Source organism: Cottoperca gobio, chromosome 7, assembly GCF_900634415.1.
Source record: "Cottoperca gobio chromosome 7, fCotGob3.1, whole genome shotgun sequence".
Taxonomy (NCBI): domain Eukaryota; kingdom Metazoa; phylum Chordata; class Actinopteri; order Perciformes; family Bovichtidae; genus Cottoperca; species Cottoperca gobio.
Genome location: NC_041361.1, coordinates 1,216,137 through 1,232,322, shown reverse-complemented (window position 1 = coordinate 1,232,322; position 16,186 = coordinate 1,216,137). Strand labels below are relative to the sequence as shown.

General features: G+C 44.6%; 2 protein-coding genes across 3 annotated transcripts in view; one reads left to right on the top strand and one right to left on the bottom strand.

The window, feature by feature from the left end:
* LOC115010576 (ER degradation-enhancing alpha-mannosidase-like protein 2) overlaps positions 1-9,280 on the top strand; it is an 18,732-nt gene extending 9,452 nt beyond the window's left edge. Inside the window, exon 5 of the mRNA XM_029435236.1 lies at positions 8,664-9,280. Within this exon, the coding sequence (XP_029291096.1) occupies positions 8,664-8,704 (41 nt within the window). The 3' untranslated portion in view covers positions 8,705-9,280. The remainder of the gene's footprint in view (positions 1-8,663) is intronic.
* LOC115010561 (dynein regulatory complex subunit 7-like) lies at positions 3,692-16,186 on the bottom strand. 2 transcript variants are annotated; one of them, XM_029435197.1, is made up of 11 exons: positions 16,056-16,186; positions 12,881-13,017; positions 12,188-12,356; positions 8,661-8,786; positions 7,812-8,006; positions 7,537-7,677; positions 6,572-6,790; positions 6,350-6,487; positions 5,469-5,538; positions 4,506-4,634; positions 3,692-4,331 (listed from the first exon to the last, which is right to left on the bottom strand). In XM_029435197.1, the coding sequence occupies exons 2-11, from the start codon at positions 13,015-13,017 to the stop codon at positions 4,189-4,191; spliced, it is 1,467 nt and encodes a 488-aa protein (XP_029291057.1). In that variant the 5' UTR covers positions 16,056-16,186; the 3' UTR covers positions 3,692-4,188. The 2 variants fall into 2 exon arrangements, with proteins under 2 accessions (XP_029291057.1, XP_029291058.1); XM_029435198.1 differs by lacking the exons at positions 12,188-12,356; positions 12,881-13,017; positions 16,056-16,186 and adding an exon at positions 9,492-10,247.

The window sequence follows — 16,186 nt, the reverse complement described above, 5'->3', positions numbered from 1 at the left end:
TAGAGTGAGAAATAGGCAGATCATCACTTGTAATGTTATTTGGACATTATTCAAATAATAGACATTTAAATTGCTATTACATTCTTCTCTTTTGATCATACTTGATCATCAAGAATAATAATACAATGATAGATAGGCAAACATAGGGCACCTTGCAGTCTTTAAGTAAGTACATCATAAATATGTCATGGAACTCTAGCTGGGTTTTATGGCTTCAGAGCCATGAGGTAGATAAGCATTAGTGAGAGGTAGGAACGGAGTTATACTTCGGTGTCTGAACATTCAGAATCTGTGTACAGAAAATTACAATCTGTGTTTGGTCCTTGTCTGGGAGTGAAGTGTACTGTACGAATGCTGTGGAAATCATGCTAGATACTAGTTTTCTGATTAAAGGAACAACACAACAGCAGCATGTGATTAGTAGGACAGCAATGATGAGTAATGGCGTCAATATCCGGGCTGCCCATGCTTCCCATCCGCCCCCAGTGAGCCAGGACCACCAGTCCCAGCCAGAGCTATGAGGGACGTCCTCGGCTTTCATGTCAGCTAAGAGGGTGTTGAGATGAGATATGGTTGCAGACATGTTCTGGGATACATCGGGTATGTAGGTATAGTATGAATCACCTATAACGTGGCACAGACCCCCCTTGGAGGCAAACACAAGGTCAAGGGCGAGTTGGTGCTGTAGCAACATGTTTCTGGAGGCTGCCATGTAAGGGGTTAGAGCCGTGAAACCAGAGATAACATGGCGGTCAGATTTTCTACCGAGGCATGGAGTTTGTCTATGTTGTGAGCATTGTTAACTGCACCCCACCATGGGAAAATTCCACTAACGAACTTTGCCCCTGGGCTAATCACCTCTCTTTTCTGAGCATGATGACTAGGGTGTCTGTACTCAAGATAGTGATGGGTAGTATACATCAGGGTATCTAGAATGGTGATGGCTGGAGTTCAATCAACCATAGCACAGAAAATTATAAACAGTAGAAGTAACGTTATTTTTACGCAGCATAGGCCCAACAGTTGTATCCCTAACACTTAGGTGTGTGTGGTGTGTGTGTGTGGTGTGGTGCTGGTGGTAGTTTGGCACACTACTTGTCGTCGTCTGTTTCTTTGTTCTTTTCCCGATGAGTTGTTACGGCTTTGCAGTGGCTTGCATGGACCCAAGTGGCTCTTTCTGCAACCTTTATCGCCGTCTGGGTGACGAGGAGTATGAGGTATGGGCCCTGCCAACGACTGGTTTTCCAGCTCTTTCTGCGGAAATCCTTGATCAGCACCGTGTCTCCAGGCTGGAGGCTGTGCAGGGGTCCGTCTGCAGGTGTTGGTAGGGCTGCTACAACCTGGCGGCGGATATCTGCTAAATTGGATGAGAGGTTAATACAATAGCTCAACATAGCATCCTCACACAAAGTCGTGGAGGGGAGTGGCATCCCTGGCGCCGTCAATCCAATCTGAGGAGGAGCACCAAACAATATCTCAAATGGGCTCAGTTGACTTCTGGTTCTTTTCCTCATTCTCATGTACATCAGCACTATTGGCAGAGCTTGTGTCCAGGACATCTTTGCGTCAGCGCAACATTTAGCTGGTTTATTTTTGATTGTGCCATTTTCTCTTTCAACAGCGCCTCCACTTTGAGGGTGATAGGAGCAGTGTTTCCTGATGTCCATGCCAAGGTATTCACCGATTTGGGCTATTGCTTTGTTTGCAAAGTGTGAGCCGTTATCGCTTGATACTTTCTTTGGCAGACCCCATCTTGGGATAATCTCTCTTAGTAGTATTTTTGCTACTGCCCCTGCTGTTTGTGCTTTTACAGGAAATGCTTCAACCCATTTTACAACCAGGCAGTGTTTCTTTCCTGCTGATGGAGAGAGTTCTATAAAATCAAGCATAATATGCTTAAATGGACCACCGGGGAGTGGGTGTGCACCTGTCCCTTGAACTGTTACAGGTTTACCAGAATTTTGAGTTTTGCAAATTAAACATGCTTCACAATGTTTTTGAGCCACAACTGTGAAACCCCTTGTGTACCAGTGTGTATTAATAGCACTTACCATTCCCCCTTTTGACATTAATATTCCTGGGAAACGTCCATCCGTTCCTCCTCAGCCTCCGGGGGGTGTCTCCTCCTCGTCAGATGCCTCAGACGAAATAGGGGGGCAAGCCAGTCGAGATGGGACCCCTAATGGTGGGGTGGTCTTTGCTGGCTGGTCAGGCTGCCGACGGTGAAACTCATTGATCAACCGGGCATCCAGGACGTGTCGTGCAGGAACCCAACACCTTTCCTCAGGACCATAACCTTCCCAGTCCACCAGGTATTGCAGACCCCTTCCCCGGTGGCGGGAACGAAGGAGGCGGCGAAAGGTGTATACAGGACCACCATTGATGAAGCGAGGCAGCGGGGGAGGCGGAGCAGCCGGGACCAGTGGGCTCTCCCTGGAAACAGGGAAGGTCGGATGTATCCGCATGGAATGGGGCAACTTTAGTTTGACTGCCGCGGGGTTGATAACTTCCTGGATCTCAAACGGGCCGATGAACCGAGGCGGCAATTTTTTAGATTCTACCCGTAACGGGATGTACCGTGTGGACAGCCACACTTTCTGGCCCACTAGGTATTTGGGGGCGACGGTGTGGCGGCGGTTGGCAGCCATGACGTACCGGTCCATCGAGCGGAGGAGAGTAGCTCTAGCCTGGGTCCAGGTTCGGTGGCAGCGGTTAATGAAAGCCTGGACGGAAGGACAGGAGACCTCTTTCTCCAATGCGGAGAACAGTGGTGGTTGGAACCCGTAGGCACACTGAAATGGGGACAGTCCAGTGGCTGAGCTGACCAGGGTATTGTGGGCATATTCCATCCACAGGAGCTGCTGAGACCAGGCTGAGGGATGTTTGGAAATCATGCACCAAAGTGCTGTCTCCATCTCCTGATTTTTCCTTTATGTCTGCCCATTTGATTGTGGGTGGAATCCGGAAGATAGGCTGACGGTGGCCCCCAGGAGCGAACAAAACTCCCTCCAGAATATGCACGTGAACTGGGGTCCTCGGTCGGAGACCACATCGGTGGGGAGTCCATGGAGTCGAAAGACATGCAGCAGAACCAGTTCCGCAGTCTCCTTGGCCGACGGGAGCTTGGGCAGCGACACGAAGTGGGCCGTCTTGCTGAACCGGTCAACTATAGTCAGGATGGTGGTATAACCGTTGGACATAGGCAGGCCGGTTACAAAGTCTAGAGAGATGTGGGACCAGGGACGATGGGGCACTGGTAGAGGTAGCAGAAGGCCGGCAGGAGCTTGGTGAGATGGCTTGTGCTGACTACAAATGGGACACGCATTGACGAACCCACGAGTGTCCTCCTCCAGGGTGGCCCACCAGAATCTCCGTAGAAGGACCTCCTTAGTCCGTTGGATCCCAGGGTGGCAGGTGAGCCGGGAATTGTGGGCCCATTGAATGACGTCAGATCTAAGATCCAGGGGAACAAACAGGCGGTCCGGTGGGCAGGAACTAGGACCGAACTGATCTTTCAAGGCGGCTTTAACCCTCTCCTCCACCTCCCAAGTGAGAGAGGCAATCAAGCGGGGTACTGGAAGGATGGGATCCTGCTCGGTTGGCCACCCCTGTACTACATGCTCTGTTTCTATCTACATTTATTTTGACTACTTTTATGGTTGATTGTATTTTTTATGCTTTTATTCTTAACGTCTGTGCTTTTACTTATTGGACTACAGATGAAAAATGTACTTTCTGGCTAACTCATATTTTCAGAAGTGTTATTACAGTGTTCCTACAGCTGAAGGCAAGTTAGACACAAATATTAATTATGTTTAATGTCAAAAACGAGCTCTATTATCCTGCAGAGTTTGAAACACTTGCTTCACAAAGTACACCGTGCCTCACATACATTATCTGGTACCAGTGTCAGCCGTGCTGCATAATGAACATGAACAAATGAAATGAACATCTGTAAAAACGTAGCGAGCAGCTGCCAGATTGTGAGCACGCAGAGGAAGCTACGCACATGGCGGACACAGTATAACAACAGGAGGAGGAAAGAATGTCATTTAGTTATCCCACATAAAACAACCGTTACTGAATGAGGGTTGAAGACGCTCCATTATGTTTCAGTTTGTTTTGTTGTTGTTTGTAAACAGATGTGTGCTACAGGTCAGTTACATGTGTCTTTGGTTCAGTGAAGTTTTAACTGGATTTACATAAAAGGTGGAAACGTTGTACACGTTTGAAGCTTTCTGTGATGAAGCTGTCGACCTCGTTGACCTCCCTCTCCTCCAGGTGGTCGTTTCTGTGCTGATACCACTCCTTCACCATGACGACATCAGTGCCTTCAACACACACACACACACACACACACACACACACACACACACACACACACACCACACACACACACACACACACACACACACACACACACACACACACACACAGCTTGTCTCTTTGTGCTGAAAACAACTGAACTGTTCTTTAGAAGTCATCCGTTTCTCCTGAACACTCACAGTTCAGGTCTTTGTATGTAGTCAGTCGTGTGATCAGCCCGTCTGACATCAGGTCCGGTGCAAACTTCTCCAGCTTTGCTTTTCTGTACTGGGTCACCTTCTGTGTTCCCGGCCAGCAGGTCTCCAGGTCTGCAGACGAACGCAGAGGCAGCAGTTTGTGGAGGTTTTACAGCATCATGTGTTTGTGTATTTTATTACACCCTCTTGGAAATCCCACTGTGACGCTAACTCCCCCGGGAGAAACTGTGGAAATCTAAATGCAAATGATCTCCGTGTTTTCTGGGATTGCCCTGTTATTAAATATTTGTGGAGAGCGATACATAATGTCTATAATGCCCCTGGAGAGTAAGACCTTATTTTTGGGACTCATATCTCAAGAAGGATTTATTCATTTAATGATTAATTAAGGATTAATTCACGGATGGATATTACAATGGACATTTACAAAATGGAGAAGATAACAGCATATTTTACCCACAAGTGGAAAACTGTTGACTATGTAACGCTCCAGAGGCAAGCTTTCATTTAGCAAAAGTATGATTATATGGTGGAGAAACCATCACTCCCTAATTGTTTGTCACAAACCTTAAAATGGGAATTTCATACGTACAATAAATGGATGATGGACATACAATATTATAATATTTATGGGATTGTGTTTGATGCTGAATGCTATTTAAAAGATATACTGAGAAGACGTTAGAGAGCGGCTGGATATCAGCACTGATCTGTGTCTTTGTGCACTTTATTTGAATAGAAGTCATTAAGGTGTTTCATGTTTCTGTCTTGATGCTTTAATGTTTTGTCAGTTTTGTCAGCTGTGATCCTGAACATCTCCATCTTTATAGATGTCATAAAATAAACACTACGTTGCAAACAAACAGGTAAAGAGCGTACAGGGTGATGTACAGAATCAGCACACGGCACCATCAGGTAAATACTGCTCGTGTGGACTTCCTGTACCTTGTTTTGAGATCGGGATGTCACTGACCCAGGATCGTGGCATCTCAAAAGCTCGGGGCTGCTCCTCCTCCTTCATAAACAACAAAGTGTTGAACTTCATTCATCCTAAAATCATGTTTCAGTTTCATTTAGCTGTAAATTGTATTATTCTTTCTTTCTTGTTACCTATAATGACAAACAGGTGATAAGAGTGTGTTTGTTGAGGCCTGTTTGCAGCAGGACGGTGTGTGTGGGGTTGAGTCAGAATAAACTGCAGTGTGTGTGTTCATGGTACTGAAAGAACATGTCAGTGCAACAGTGAGGCTCACTGATGTGTTAATAGTTGTTGGACAGTAATGGAGCTCTGTGGCCCAGAGGAAGAAGAGACACACACACACACACACACACACACACACACACACACACACACACACACACACAATACTTGTTAGTCGATACATTCACCGCTGCTTTCAATCTTTTAATGGGATTTATTGACACTAATAAAAATATCATCCTTATCTTCAAAGGTGTTTTCCTGCCTGCTGACGATTATTTTCTAGATTAATCGCTTGGTCTAATTTTATAAACTTGTGAAAAATGTCCATCCCAGTTTCTCCAAGTCCAAGATGAAGTCTTTAAATGTCTCGTCTTTCAGTCCAAACCCCAAAGATATTCACTTTAATATCATGTGGAAACAGAAAAACATTTTTGGCCATTTTTACATGAAAAGTTACTTTAACAATTAATCGATTAACTAAATAGTCGGCGCTTATTTTCCTGTCGGTTGAATAATCGCTGCAGCTCTACTTTTAGGTCTTAATATCCACTATCAAAACTACTACATAGGGTGAGGGTATAAACTCATATACACACACAGAGAAAAACACACATACACACACCTCCACATCATTGGTGATTTTGCTCATCAGCTTACTCTCCTTTTTCTTCAACACATCAAGAATCAGCTGCTTTTTGTAGGTTGCACCGAACAGGACTGGCTCCCATATCTTTAAGTCTTCCAGGTCATACACCATATCCTACACACACACACACACACACACTTTCAGATGTATTGTCTCTATTGTTTCGGACGAGTGTGTGTGGAGTTGTCGTGGACTCACAGCGCAGCCGTTCCTGCAGTCCTGCATGTTGACGTAGTAGTTGAGATTGTTCCACACGCTCTCGATGCCCAGGAAGTTGTCATTGTCAGTGGTGTAGCTGTTCCCGGTCAGCGGGTCGATGAAGAAGTTCTCCTGGACGCTCCGACTCCCTGACAGCACCAGCACCCAACAGTGCACCCGCAGTCCTCGCAGGGGGTCAGCAGGTCGCTGCTCACTCTCCTGTTCATAAAGGGAAAGAAAAGGTCAAAGGAGGGAGAGTAGAGACGGAAGGCTTTAATATCTAACTTGAAGCTTTATTTCAGGATGCTTGCTCATGTGTGCTGCGATGTCAGAACATGCAGTTTGGCTTTTATTAGAAGTGTACGGAGCCGCCATTATCTCTATCTGTTCAACCAACAAGAAGCTCTTTCTCTGTGTCTGTAGTGGAAGACTGGAGGTGGGCCACTTTTATACAAAGTCACGTTAAATCAGGGAAATGTTGTATTTTTTAATCTAATATTTGCTTCAATAAATTATGAAATATATTTCCATCGTCACATTATTTGTGTACGTGTGTCTCTAGCTTTTATTACAGCAACAATATTATTAAACATCTTTTTGAATTATGATCAGCTGTGAAACACAATGTGATGAACTCAGAACTCCGGTTACTGTGTGTTTACTTTAGAGTCTTATTCGTTATTTGACACCATGCAGACTTCATGTGTCACCTCTTGTGGAACAGCACAAGATTACAGTCTCTGTTCCTGACAACAATATGACTTTTTATGGTGTTTATGAATCTATTAATGACAGTCTAATGATTTATAATGTTTTAGTAACTATGCCACGAGAGAAATGATCGATATTTGAGAGTAATTTCAACTCATTCTCTGAGAACAAGGTCTGTGAATGGTATATAGCTCACACAGGGACTCACTGTCTAACTGTGGAGTGTTGCTTTACCAGTACAAACATCATGTTACCTGTAGTTTGTGTTTCTGAAACCTCGCAGCCTCTGCATCCTGTTTCTTCTTCTCCTGCTGCGTCACAAAGTTACTCTTCAGCTCCCTCAGAGGTTTCACTGTGTATTTGTTCTCCTGCGGCTCCTGCTCTGAGATCACACTCTGCACATACAAACACAAAGCACAAGCAGACAGACACATTCATATCTGTGAGTCACCGATCTATCTGACAAGCTGGTTACCGCTCTTTATATGTGCAGCAGTATGCAGTCATGAACACTGAACACAGCACTGACCTTGACCTCAGTGTCCAGCAGGGGGCACTCCTGCAGACTCTGGTCCAGCAGACACATCTCTTTGACAGCGTAGCCGCTGACACAGTAAACGTCGTAGTGGGCCCCGAGCAGCAGGCTGCACAGCAGGGTGGCACATTCAAAACATGTGGCTCTCTGACTCTGCAGAACCGAGCTGGAGGAGAACAAATACCTGGGCTGGGACAGCAACACACAAGGACAGATTTCTGAATGGGCCTGCTGGGCACAGGTTAGGGGGTCCCTGAGCCAGATCTTCTGTTTGAAGTTACTGCTACCTACAGTTACTGCTTGAAGTCACAAAGAGACACAAAATGACCAAAAGGGACGCAACTCTATCACCAAGAATGACTAAAACGAGGCACAAATGACCACAAAGAGACACAAAACGTCTATTAAAATAATGCAAAACAAGCACAGGGACACACAAAGAGACGCAAAATGACTACAGAGCACATTCAATTAAATTGGCATTTAATTAGATTAAACACGGAGGCATCAAGTTGGCTATATTAGAGCTTTCAGAAAAACCTGAGTTTCACAGTCGTGATTGTGATTTGGAAGTTGACGTGAACAGTGTCTACAGTCAGGAACTGTAGTCATGGTAACCACACACACACACACACACACACACACACACACACACACACACACACACACACACACAAACTTCTTGAGATTGCTTTTAGCTTTGAAAGGTGCTTTACAAATAAAATGTATTATTATTATTATTATTATTATTATTATTATTATTATTATTATTATTATTATTCCAACACCTACTTAAATAAGTGGACCAAATGATTATGTGGTCATTCGTGTTGCTCTTCTCACCAGGCCTTCAGGCGGCTCCAAAGGGTCCAGAGACAGGAAGTTAGCCACGAAGGAGGCACAGCCCCCCCAGGTGAGAAGTTCAGGGAACACTGTCGGTGTGGGCCGAAGCGTCATGGACACAAACTTCTGAATATTAGAAAAACCAACACTGGACTCAGACAGAGGTACATTAGTATATGGAAGGATGGTGATAAGAAAACACAATAAGTTGATGAACTTACATTCTCAGGATAATCGTGAAAATCTCAACAGTGACTTGAAAACGTCCAGATTGCTATCAAGGTAAAGAAGTGACAAATAGAGCCTGATATAAAGAAAAACATGTCTTCATGTACACAGGGGGTGTCACAGTCCCATCTGTATACCTAGTGTTTTCCGGTCCATGTTTTCCCTGTCTCTTTGTGTGTGTGTGTGTGTGTGTGTATGTGGCAGGGGCACGGTCAAAGACTTCAGCAGCTGATCTCATTCAACCCATCAACTCCAATCTGCTCACCTGTCTACAATCAACTCATCCCAGCACAGTTTATCTACCCCGGTCTTCCAGTCACTCATCGCCAGGTTGTTGTTTCTACTACCCCGGATCACTGCATAACTTGTTGTTCAACTTCTGCCTGCCTGCCTGCCTGCCTGCCTGCCTGCCTGCCTGCCTGCCTGCTGCCTGCTGCCTGCCTGCCTGCCTGCCTGCCTGCCTGCCTGCCTGCCTGCCTGCCTGCCTGCCTGCCTGCCTGCCTGCCTACCTGCCTGCCTACCTGCCTGCCTGCCTGCCTGCTGTACCATTATTCTCTACCATTATACTAGCCAGTATTGCTTTAATAAACTATTTAAACTTACTCCGTTTCCAGAGTCTAGTGTTCTGCGCCTGGGTCTCCTCTGGACGTACACATAACAGAACAATCTGGCCAACATGAACCCAGCAGACACTGACTCGCTCCGTGAGGCTCTCGCTAACCAGGGTGTTCTCGTGGGTCGCCATGACCAATCACTCCGTGAGGTAATGAACAATATTCAATCACTATCTACCAACATGGCACAGCTGGGACATCAGCTGAGCCTGGTTTCTACTCACCTCACGCCTTCTGCTCCGACCAACCCTCTGGAGACTTTAGCCTCATCCTCCAGCACGTGAGCCTAACATTCCCACTCCCAATCGTTATTCAGGAGACTTGGGGACATGTAGGTTTTTTTTGTTACAGTGTTCGCTAGACTTTGAGCAGCAGCCCGCTACATATGTTTGTGACAGGGCCAAGATAAGTTACATTATTGGGCTACTCACTGATCGAGGTCTAGCCTGGGGTTCAGCTATATGGGAGGGTCAGGGTCCTCTTTGTTTTTCACTCCCAGAGTTTTTATTGGAGATGAGGAAAGTGTTTGATCACCCGGTCAGCGGTAGGGAGGCGTCACAACGTCTTCTTGCCTTACGACAAGGGTCCCGTAGTGTAGCCGAATTTTCAGTTGAGTTTCGTACACTAGCAGCTGAGGTTGGTTGGAACGACTCAGCTCTCCAGGGAGTTTTTCGTACAGGGTTAGAGGATGCTGTTAAAGATGAGTTAGCGGTGAGGGACGAGTCTGCCAGCATGGACAACTTAGTGTCGTTAGCCATAAGATTGGACAACTGTCTTAGGGAACGACGCAGGGAAAGGGCTAGTCGGTCCTCAGGGTTGTCTTCTTCTCAGGTAGTTCCTCCTTCTCCAGCTAGACTCTGTGCAGATCTTGTTGTTTACCCTAATACCAACCAGGTAGTCTCCTCTTCCCACCTATCTTCTGTGGAGCCGATGCAACTAGGCAGAGCCCGACTCACTCCCGAGGATCGTCTCAGGAGACTCAAGGAGAGACTCTGTATGTATTGCGCTCACTCCGGCCATTTCCTGGACTCCTGTCCCCAGCGACCAAAAGAGGGAGCTCGTCAGTAAGGATGGGGATACTGGCGAGCAAGACCACTTCTTCTGCCCCTGCAGGCCACATTGTTGGTGAACCAACAAGCTATCTCCCTGCCAGCCCTGGTTGATTCTGGAGCAGATGAGAGTTTCCTGGATGCCCAATTAGTGGTCTCGGCCGGTATCGCTACTCAACCTCTGTCAACGCCCCTATCTGCTGGGTTGAATGGAAGTTTCCTGGCCCAGGTCACTCATATCACTGAACCACTTCATATCATCCTGTCAGGCAACCACCATGAAGAGATAAGGTTTCATGTTATGCCTTCTCCCCACACACTCCTAGTACTAGGCCAGCCTTGGTTGAAATTGCACAACCCCCACATAGACTGGTTACTGGTCAAGTCAAGAGCTGGAGCTCTTTTTGTCACTCCTCCTGCCTGCAGTCTGCACTTTCCCCAGCGGGTTGCACCAGACCCACATCCAAACCCGAGTCAGTCAACTTGTCTGCAGTTCCTGCTGTTTATCATAACCTGGGATAGGTCTTTAGTAAACAGCTGGCCCTGTTTCTGCCTCCTCATCGACCTTACGACTGTGCCATTGACACTCTTCCCGGCGCTCCTCTACCTTCAAGCCGCCTATTCAACCTGTCCCGACCTGAGCGAGAGGCCATGGAGGTCTACATCCGGGACTCTCTCGCGGCTGGTCTCATAAGACCATCTTCATCCCCTGTGGGAGCGGGCTTCTTTTTTGTGGCTAAGAAGGACAAATCGCTTCGGCCATGTATTGATTATCGGGGTCTGAACAACATTACTATTAAGAACAAGTATCTCCTGCCCCTCATCAATTCAGCTTTCGAGCCATTACATGGAGCTACCGTCTTCTCCAAGCTCGACCTCAGGAATGCTTACCATTTGGTCTGCATACGGCAGGGGGATGAGTGGAAGACGGCATTTAACACCCCCCTTGGTCATTTTGAATACCTGGTGATGCCATTTGGACTCACCAATGCACCCGTCGTTTTCCAGGCTCTAGTGAACGATGTCCCTCGAGACCTGCTGAATTGTTCTGTATTTGTTTATCTGGACGACATCCTGATTTTATTTTTATTTTTTTCGCACTTTGGAGGAGCATGTACAACTTATGATTTATGATTACCTTATTTAAGAATGTTCTGTTTAATTTTTTTCTTTTTTTTTTTCACTGTCTAATTTATATAAATATGTTTTATATTTAATGTTTGTTTATATTTTAGATTCTCTTTTTGTTTTGACGTGTGTGATTTTCTAAACATATTTATTGAGCGTTGTTGAAGAGAGCCTGAGATGCAAGAAGTTGAACTTCACTAAAAAGATGTTCTATCTGTGATGCAATAAAAATATTTGTTTTGTTTCTTTACAAAATTCAATGTTAAGTGATTTCCAGTATGTTTTAGTGACTTTCAAGACTTTTATGCATATTTTGAGGATTCTCAGGATAATGTCGTAAATCAGTTATTGTGGATAATGGTGACATGAAAAGTTTATATTGTCCCGTGTCTCCTATATGGGCTGTTTGAAGATGTAGGGACGGGGTGGCGTTTCTCTCCCCGAGAGAGGAAAAGAGAAGAAAGTTGATGCAGAAACTCGTCCAGTAAATTGAGATTGTTAATTTTACCTTAACGCCACATTCGTTGACAGGGCAGAGCAGCAGCGGTTTGCGGTCGGGATACAAGTGTGAATACTGACGCTGGAAGTTGTCGCCGATGGCCAACAGTCGACTCTCGTCGGGGAAGTTAATTCTGTAGGACTCTGGACACAGCCCGTCTGCCTGGTCCACCTTCAGACTGGTGAAGGACAGCAGGAGAAGACAGTCAAATAAATCTAATAATAATAATCTAAATCATCACAATCTTTGATGTAATTAGATGCTGAATCATTTTAACCAGATCTGCACACCAGACATTTATAATTGGCCTGTAAACATTTCTTTACATTATTTTTACTCATCTCAGTACAAAATCTAAATATTAAGTCCATGTGAACTATAGTGAGAAAGAAACTGATGAAACTATTAACTTGATCGTCTTTTTACCTCATTTAATTTGTCTTGTAAAGCACTTTGAGCTAAATCTCTTGTAGGAAAAGTGCTCTTAAAATAAAGTTTATTATTAATATTATAAAACTATTTAGAGATAGTTTAACTTCGTAAAATACTTAAATGACTAATTGTTACAGCCCTAAATGTATTAATATATATATTGAATGCAACAGTTAGTAGTTGTTTAGTCATTTGAAGACACAGACTCACTTTGTATGGCCTCCTTCAGTGTGTGAGTGTGTTGTGTGTTTATAAGTGGTGGACACTCACAGAAGCTCCTGAGGAGCTGAAACATGGAGTGTTCCCTCCAGCTTCTTCGGCTCCTCCTCCTCCTCCTCCTCCTCCTCCTCTCGTGTCTCTCCTCCTCTGACTTGCTCCTCACTGTCTGACTCCAGTACAGTCTCCATCTTTAATAAAAGTGTGAAATGTGAGCCACAGAACAGCCGGTCAGAAACAAAGGATGTTCTCATGAACCTGACGAGCAGCTCATGATGAATCATCACTGTCCTGTCGCCTACAGAGACTTTGCTTCCTGTGTTTGTGTGTCGTGGATGTTTGTTTGCTGTGGTCTTGTTTTTGTGCTGTTTGTATTCTGTAACTTTATATCTGCACTGATCAGGAGTTGTGCTCTTAATGTCGTTGTATTCTGTACAATGACAATAAAGGCTTTTTATCATATTTCTATTCTGCTTGTAAAGATATTCCAGGTCGTCTCTCATTTAAAGACACGATGGGGATAAAGATATGCAAAGATTACTTATTTTGCATTAAGTGAAATTCAATATTGCAAACCCAACCTGGAAAACACTTCAGCCAATTGTACATGTTATATTGTACCACACACCTGGTCCGTATTCTGAATATTTATCTGAATTCTCAGAGTTTTTATCAAGTTTAGACATTCAAACATCCATCCATCCATTCATCCATCCATCCATCCATACATCCATCCATACATCCATCCATACATCCATCCATCCATCCATCCATCCATCCATCCATCCATCCATACATCCATCCATACATCCATCCATACATCCATCCATACATCCATCCATCCATCCATCCATCCATCCATCCATACATCCATCCATCCATCCATCCATCCATCCATACATCCACCGTCCACCGCTTATCCGGGATCGGGTCGCGGGGACAGCAGCTCCAGTAAGGAACCCCAAACTTCCCTTCTCCGGGCCACATCCTCCAGCTCTGACTGGGGGATCCTGAGGTGTTCCCAGGCCAGTGAGGAGATATAATCTCTCCACCGAGTCCTGGGTCTTCCCCGGGGTCTCCTCCCAGCTGGACGTGCCTGGAACACCTCCCTAGGGAGGCGCCCAGGTGGCATCCTTACTAGATGCCTGAACCACCTCAACTGGCTCCTTTCAACGTAAAAGAGCAGCGGCTCTACTCCGAGTCTCTCACGGATGGCTGAGCTTCTCACCCTATCTCTAAGGGAGACGCCACCCGTCTGAGAAAACACATTTCGGCCGCTTGTACCCGTGATCTCGTTCTTTCACATTCAAACAGTTAAAGTTATTATTGTAGATGACTTTAATGTCCATGTGACGTCGATAGTAACAGCCTTAATACTGTGTTTATCTCATTGTTGGATCTGATTGTGTTCAGTCAGAATGTACATAGACACACTCACTGTTTTAACCCTCGACCTTGTTCTGACACATGACATTGAACATTTGTTAGTCTTTCAACATAATCCTCTTTTATCGGACCATTTTATAATAACTTTTGAAGTCCTGTTCCTGGACTACAAGTTACTAGGCAACAGTTCCCACACTAGATGTCTTTATGATAGTGCTGTAGTTACATTTAAGGAAGTGATTCCATCAGCATTTAATTCACACCATGTCTCAATGTAACGTAGGACTCTTTAGTCCCAACCCCGACATTGATGGTCTTGTTGATCGTGCTGCAGGCTCACTGTGAATGACACTGGACTCTGTCGCTCCTCTAAAAAAGAAGTTAATGACACAAAGAAAGCTCCACGGCACAACCCCGAAACTGCAAACTGAAGCAGAAGTCGAGAAAACTAGAAAGGAAATGGCGTTCCTCCAAGGTGGAAGAATCTCTTCTAGTCTGTAGATAATGTTAAAACATCTCAGAAGGCTCTCCGTAATGCCAGAGCAGCGTATTCCTCATCATTAACAGAAGAGAATAAGAACAACACCAGGTTTCTTTACAGCACTGAGGACGACAGAGAGCCACAGCTCTACTGAGCTCACTATTCCCACATCCCTTAGTAGTGAGACTTCATGAGCTTCTTTAACCATACAATTATAATTATTAGAGACTAAATGAATCACCTCCTGCCCTCAGCCTGTACAGATGTATCTTCTACCAGCTTAAAAACAGCTGTAAAACCTGATTATATATATATTTAAGCAATAGCTCACGACAGGCCGTGGTATAAGGGGGTTGTCGATCTCTGCTTCGCGTCGGGCCGAACCACGCCCCTTAACTGTGATATAATGACCATATATCACGGTCTGAAGTGAGCTATTGCTTTTATAAAACGGTTACCAAGTGTGGCAATATGAAAGAAAAATACACACTCCAATTCAAATAGTTTTTATTATTAAATAATGATGTTCAAAATAAAATAGTCCCCCGTTGCCTGCTGCACAAAACATAGTGCGAGGTGGTTGCTATGCAACAACACTAACAGCTAGCGAACATATTTGGTCTACCTGCTCTTCACGTAGCTCTGCATGTCGTCTTTTAGGGGCTCTCTTCTCTGGAGATAGGCACTGATCGATCCACTCCTCCAGAGTAAAGCTTTGTAAGTTTGTTTCTAAACGGACCTAATTTAACAGCTGTAACGGTTGTAGCTTTTTCTCCGCCGCGGAGGGATACTGACTTGTTGTGAAAAGTAACTACAATTCTACCTGTGATATACGCTCATTATACCACGGCTAAGAACCAATCAGATTGCTTGATTTGACATGTCCGTTTTATAAATATATATATATATATATATATATATATATATATATATATATATATATATATATATATAGACTGCTTTTCTCTCATCGACCTTCAACAACTAACTTCAACTTCTTCTTCTAAGCCATCAACCTGTCTCTTGTACCTGATTCCAACTAAACTGTTAAAAAACGTTTCACCCTTAATCAACACTTGTTTAAATGAAATATGATCCACCTGTCTTTACTATCAGGCTGTGTACCACAGTCAGTGAAAGTAGCTTCATAACAAACCTCTTCTTAAAAAGCCCAGTCTTGATCCAGACGTTTAAGCCAACTATAGATCAATCAAGAAACACCGGTAAAAATCACCGGTAGCGTTAATAACTGTGGAATGTGAATTAAGCTAACGTTACAATAACAAACTGTGTTAGCGTTAAGTTACAAGAACTATTAAATATATATATTAAAGTATATAAAGTATTTAAAGCTGTACTCACCCAGTCCTACAGAAATTAACGGGTTTTGTTTGGAGGATCTTTTCTGTTTAGCTCACTAACGTCTCGAGCGTTGAGAGTACTCCGTGTCCATGGTAACAGCCTGACGTGATGACGTGTGACACGTTGCCTTC

Bases quoted from the DNA above. Each gene is read 5' to 3' on its own strand.
- LOC115010561 (XM_029435197.1), bottom strand. From the start codon at position 13,017: ATGGAGACTGTACTGGAGTCAGACAGTGAGGAGCAAGTCAGAGGAGGA. The intron at 8,007-8,660 runs GTGAGAAGAGCA...TTGCTGTCCCAG, and splicing joins TGGAGCCGCCTGAAGGCCTG to CCCAGGTATTTGTTCTCCTC. The intron at 5,539-6,349 runs GTGTGTGTATGT...TTGTTTATGAAG, and splicing joins AAATCACCAATGATGTGGAG to GAGGAGGAGCAGCCCCGAGC.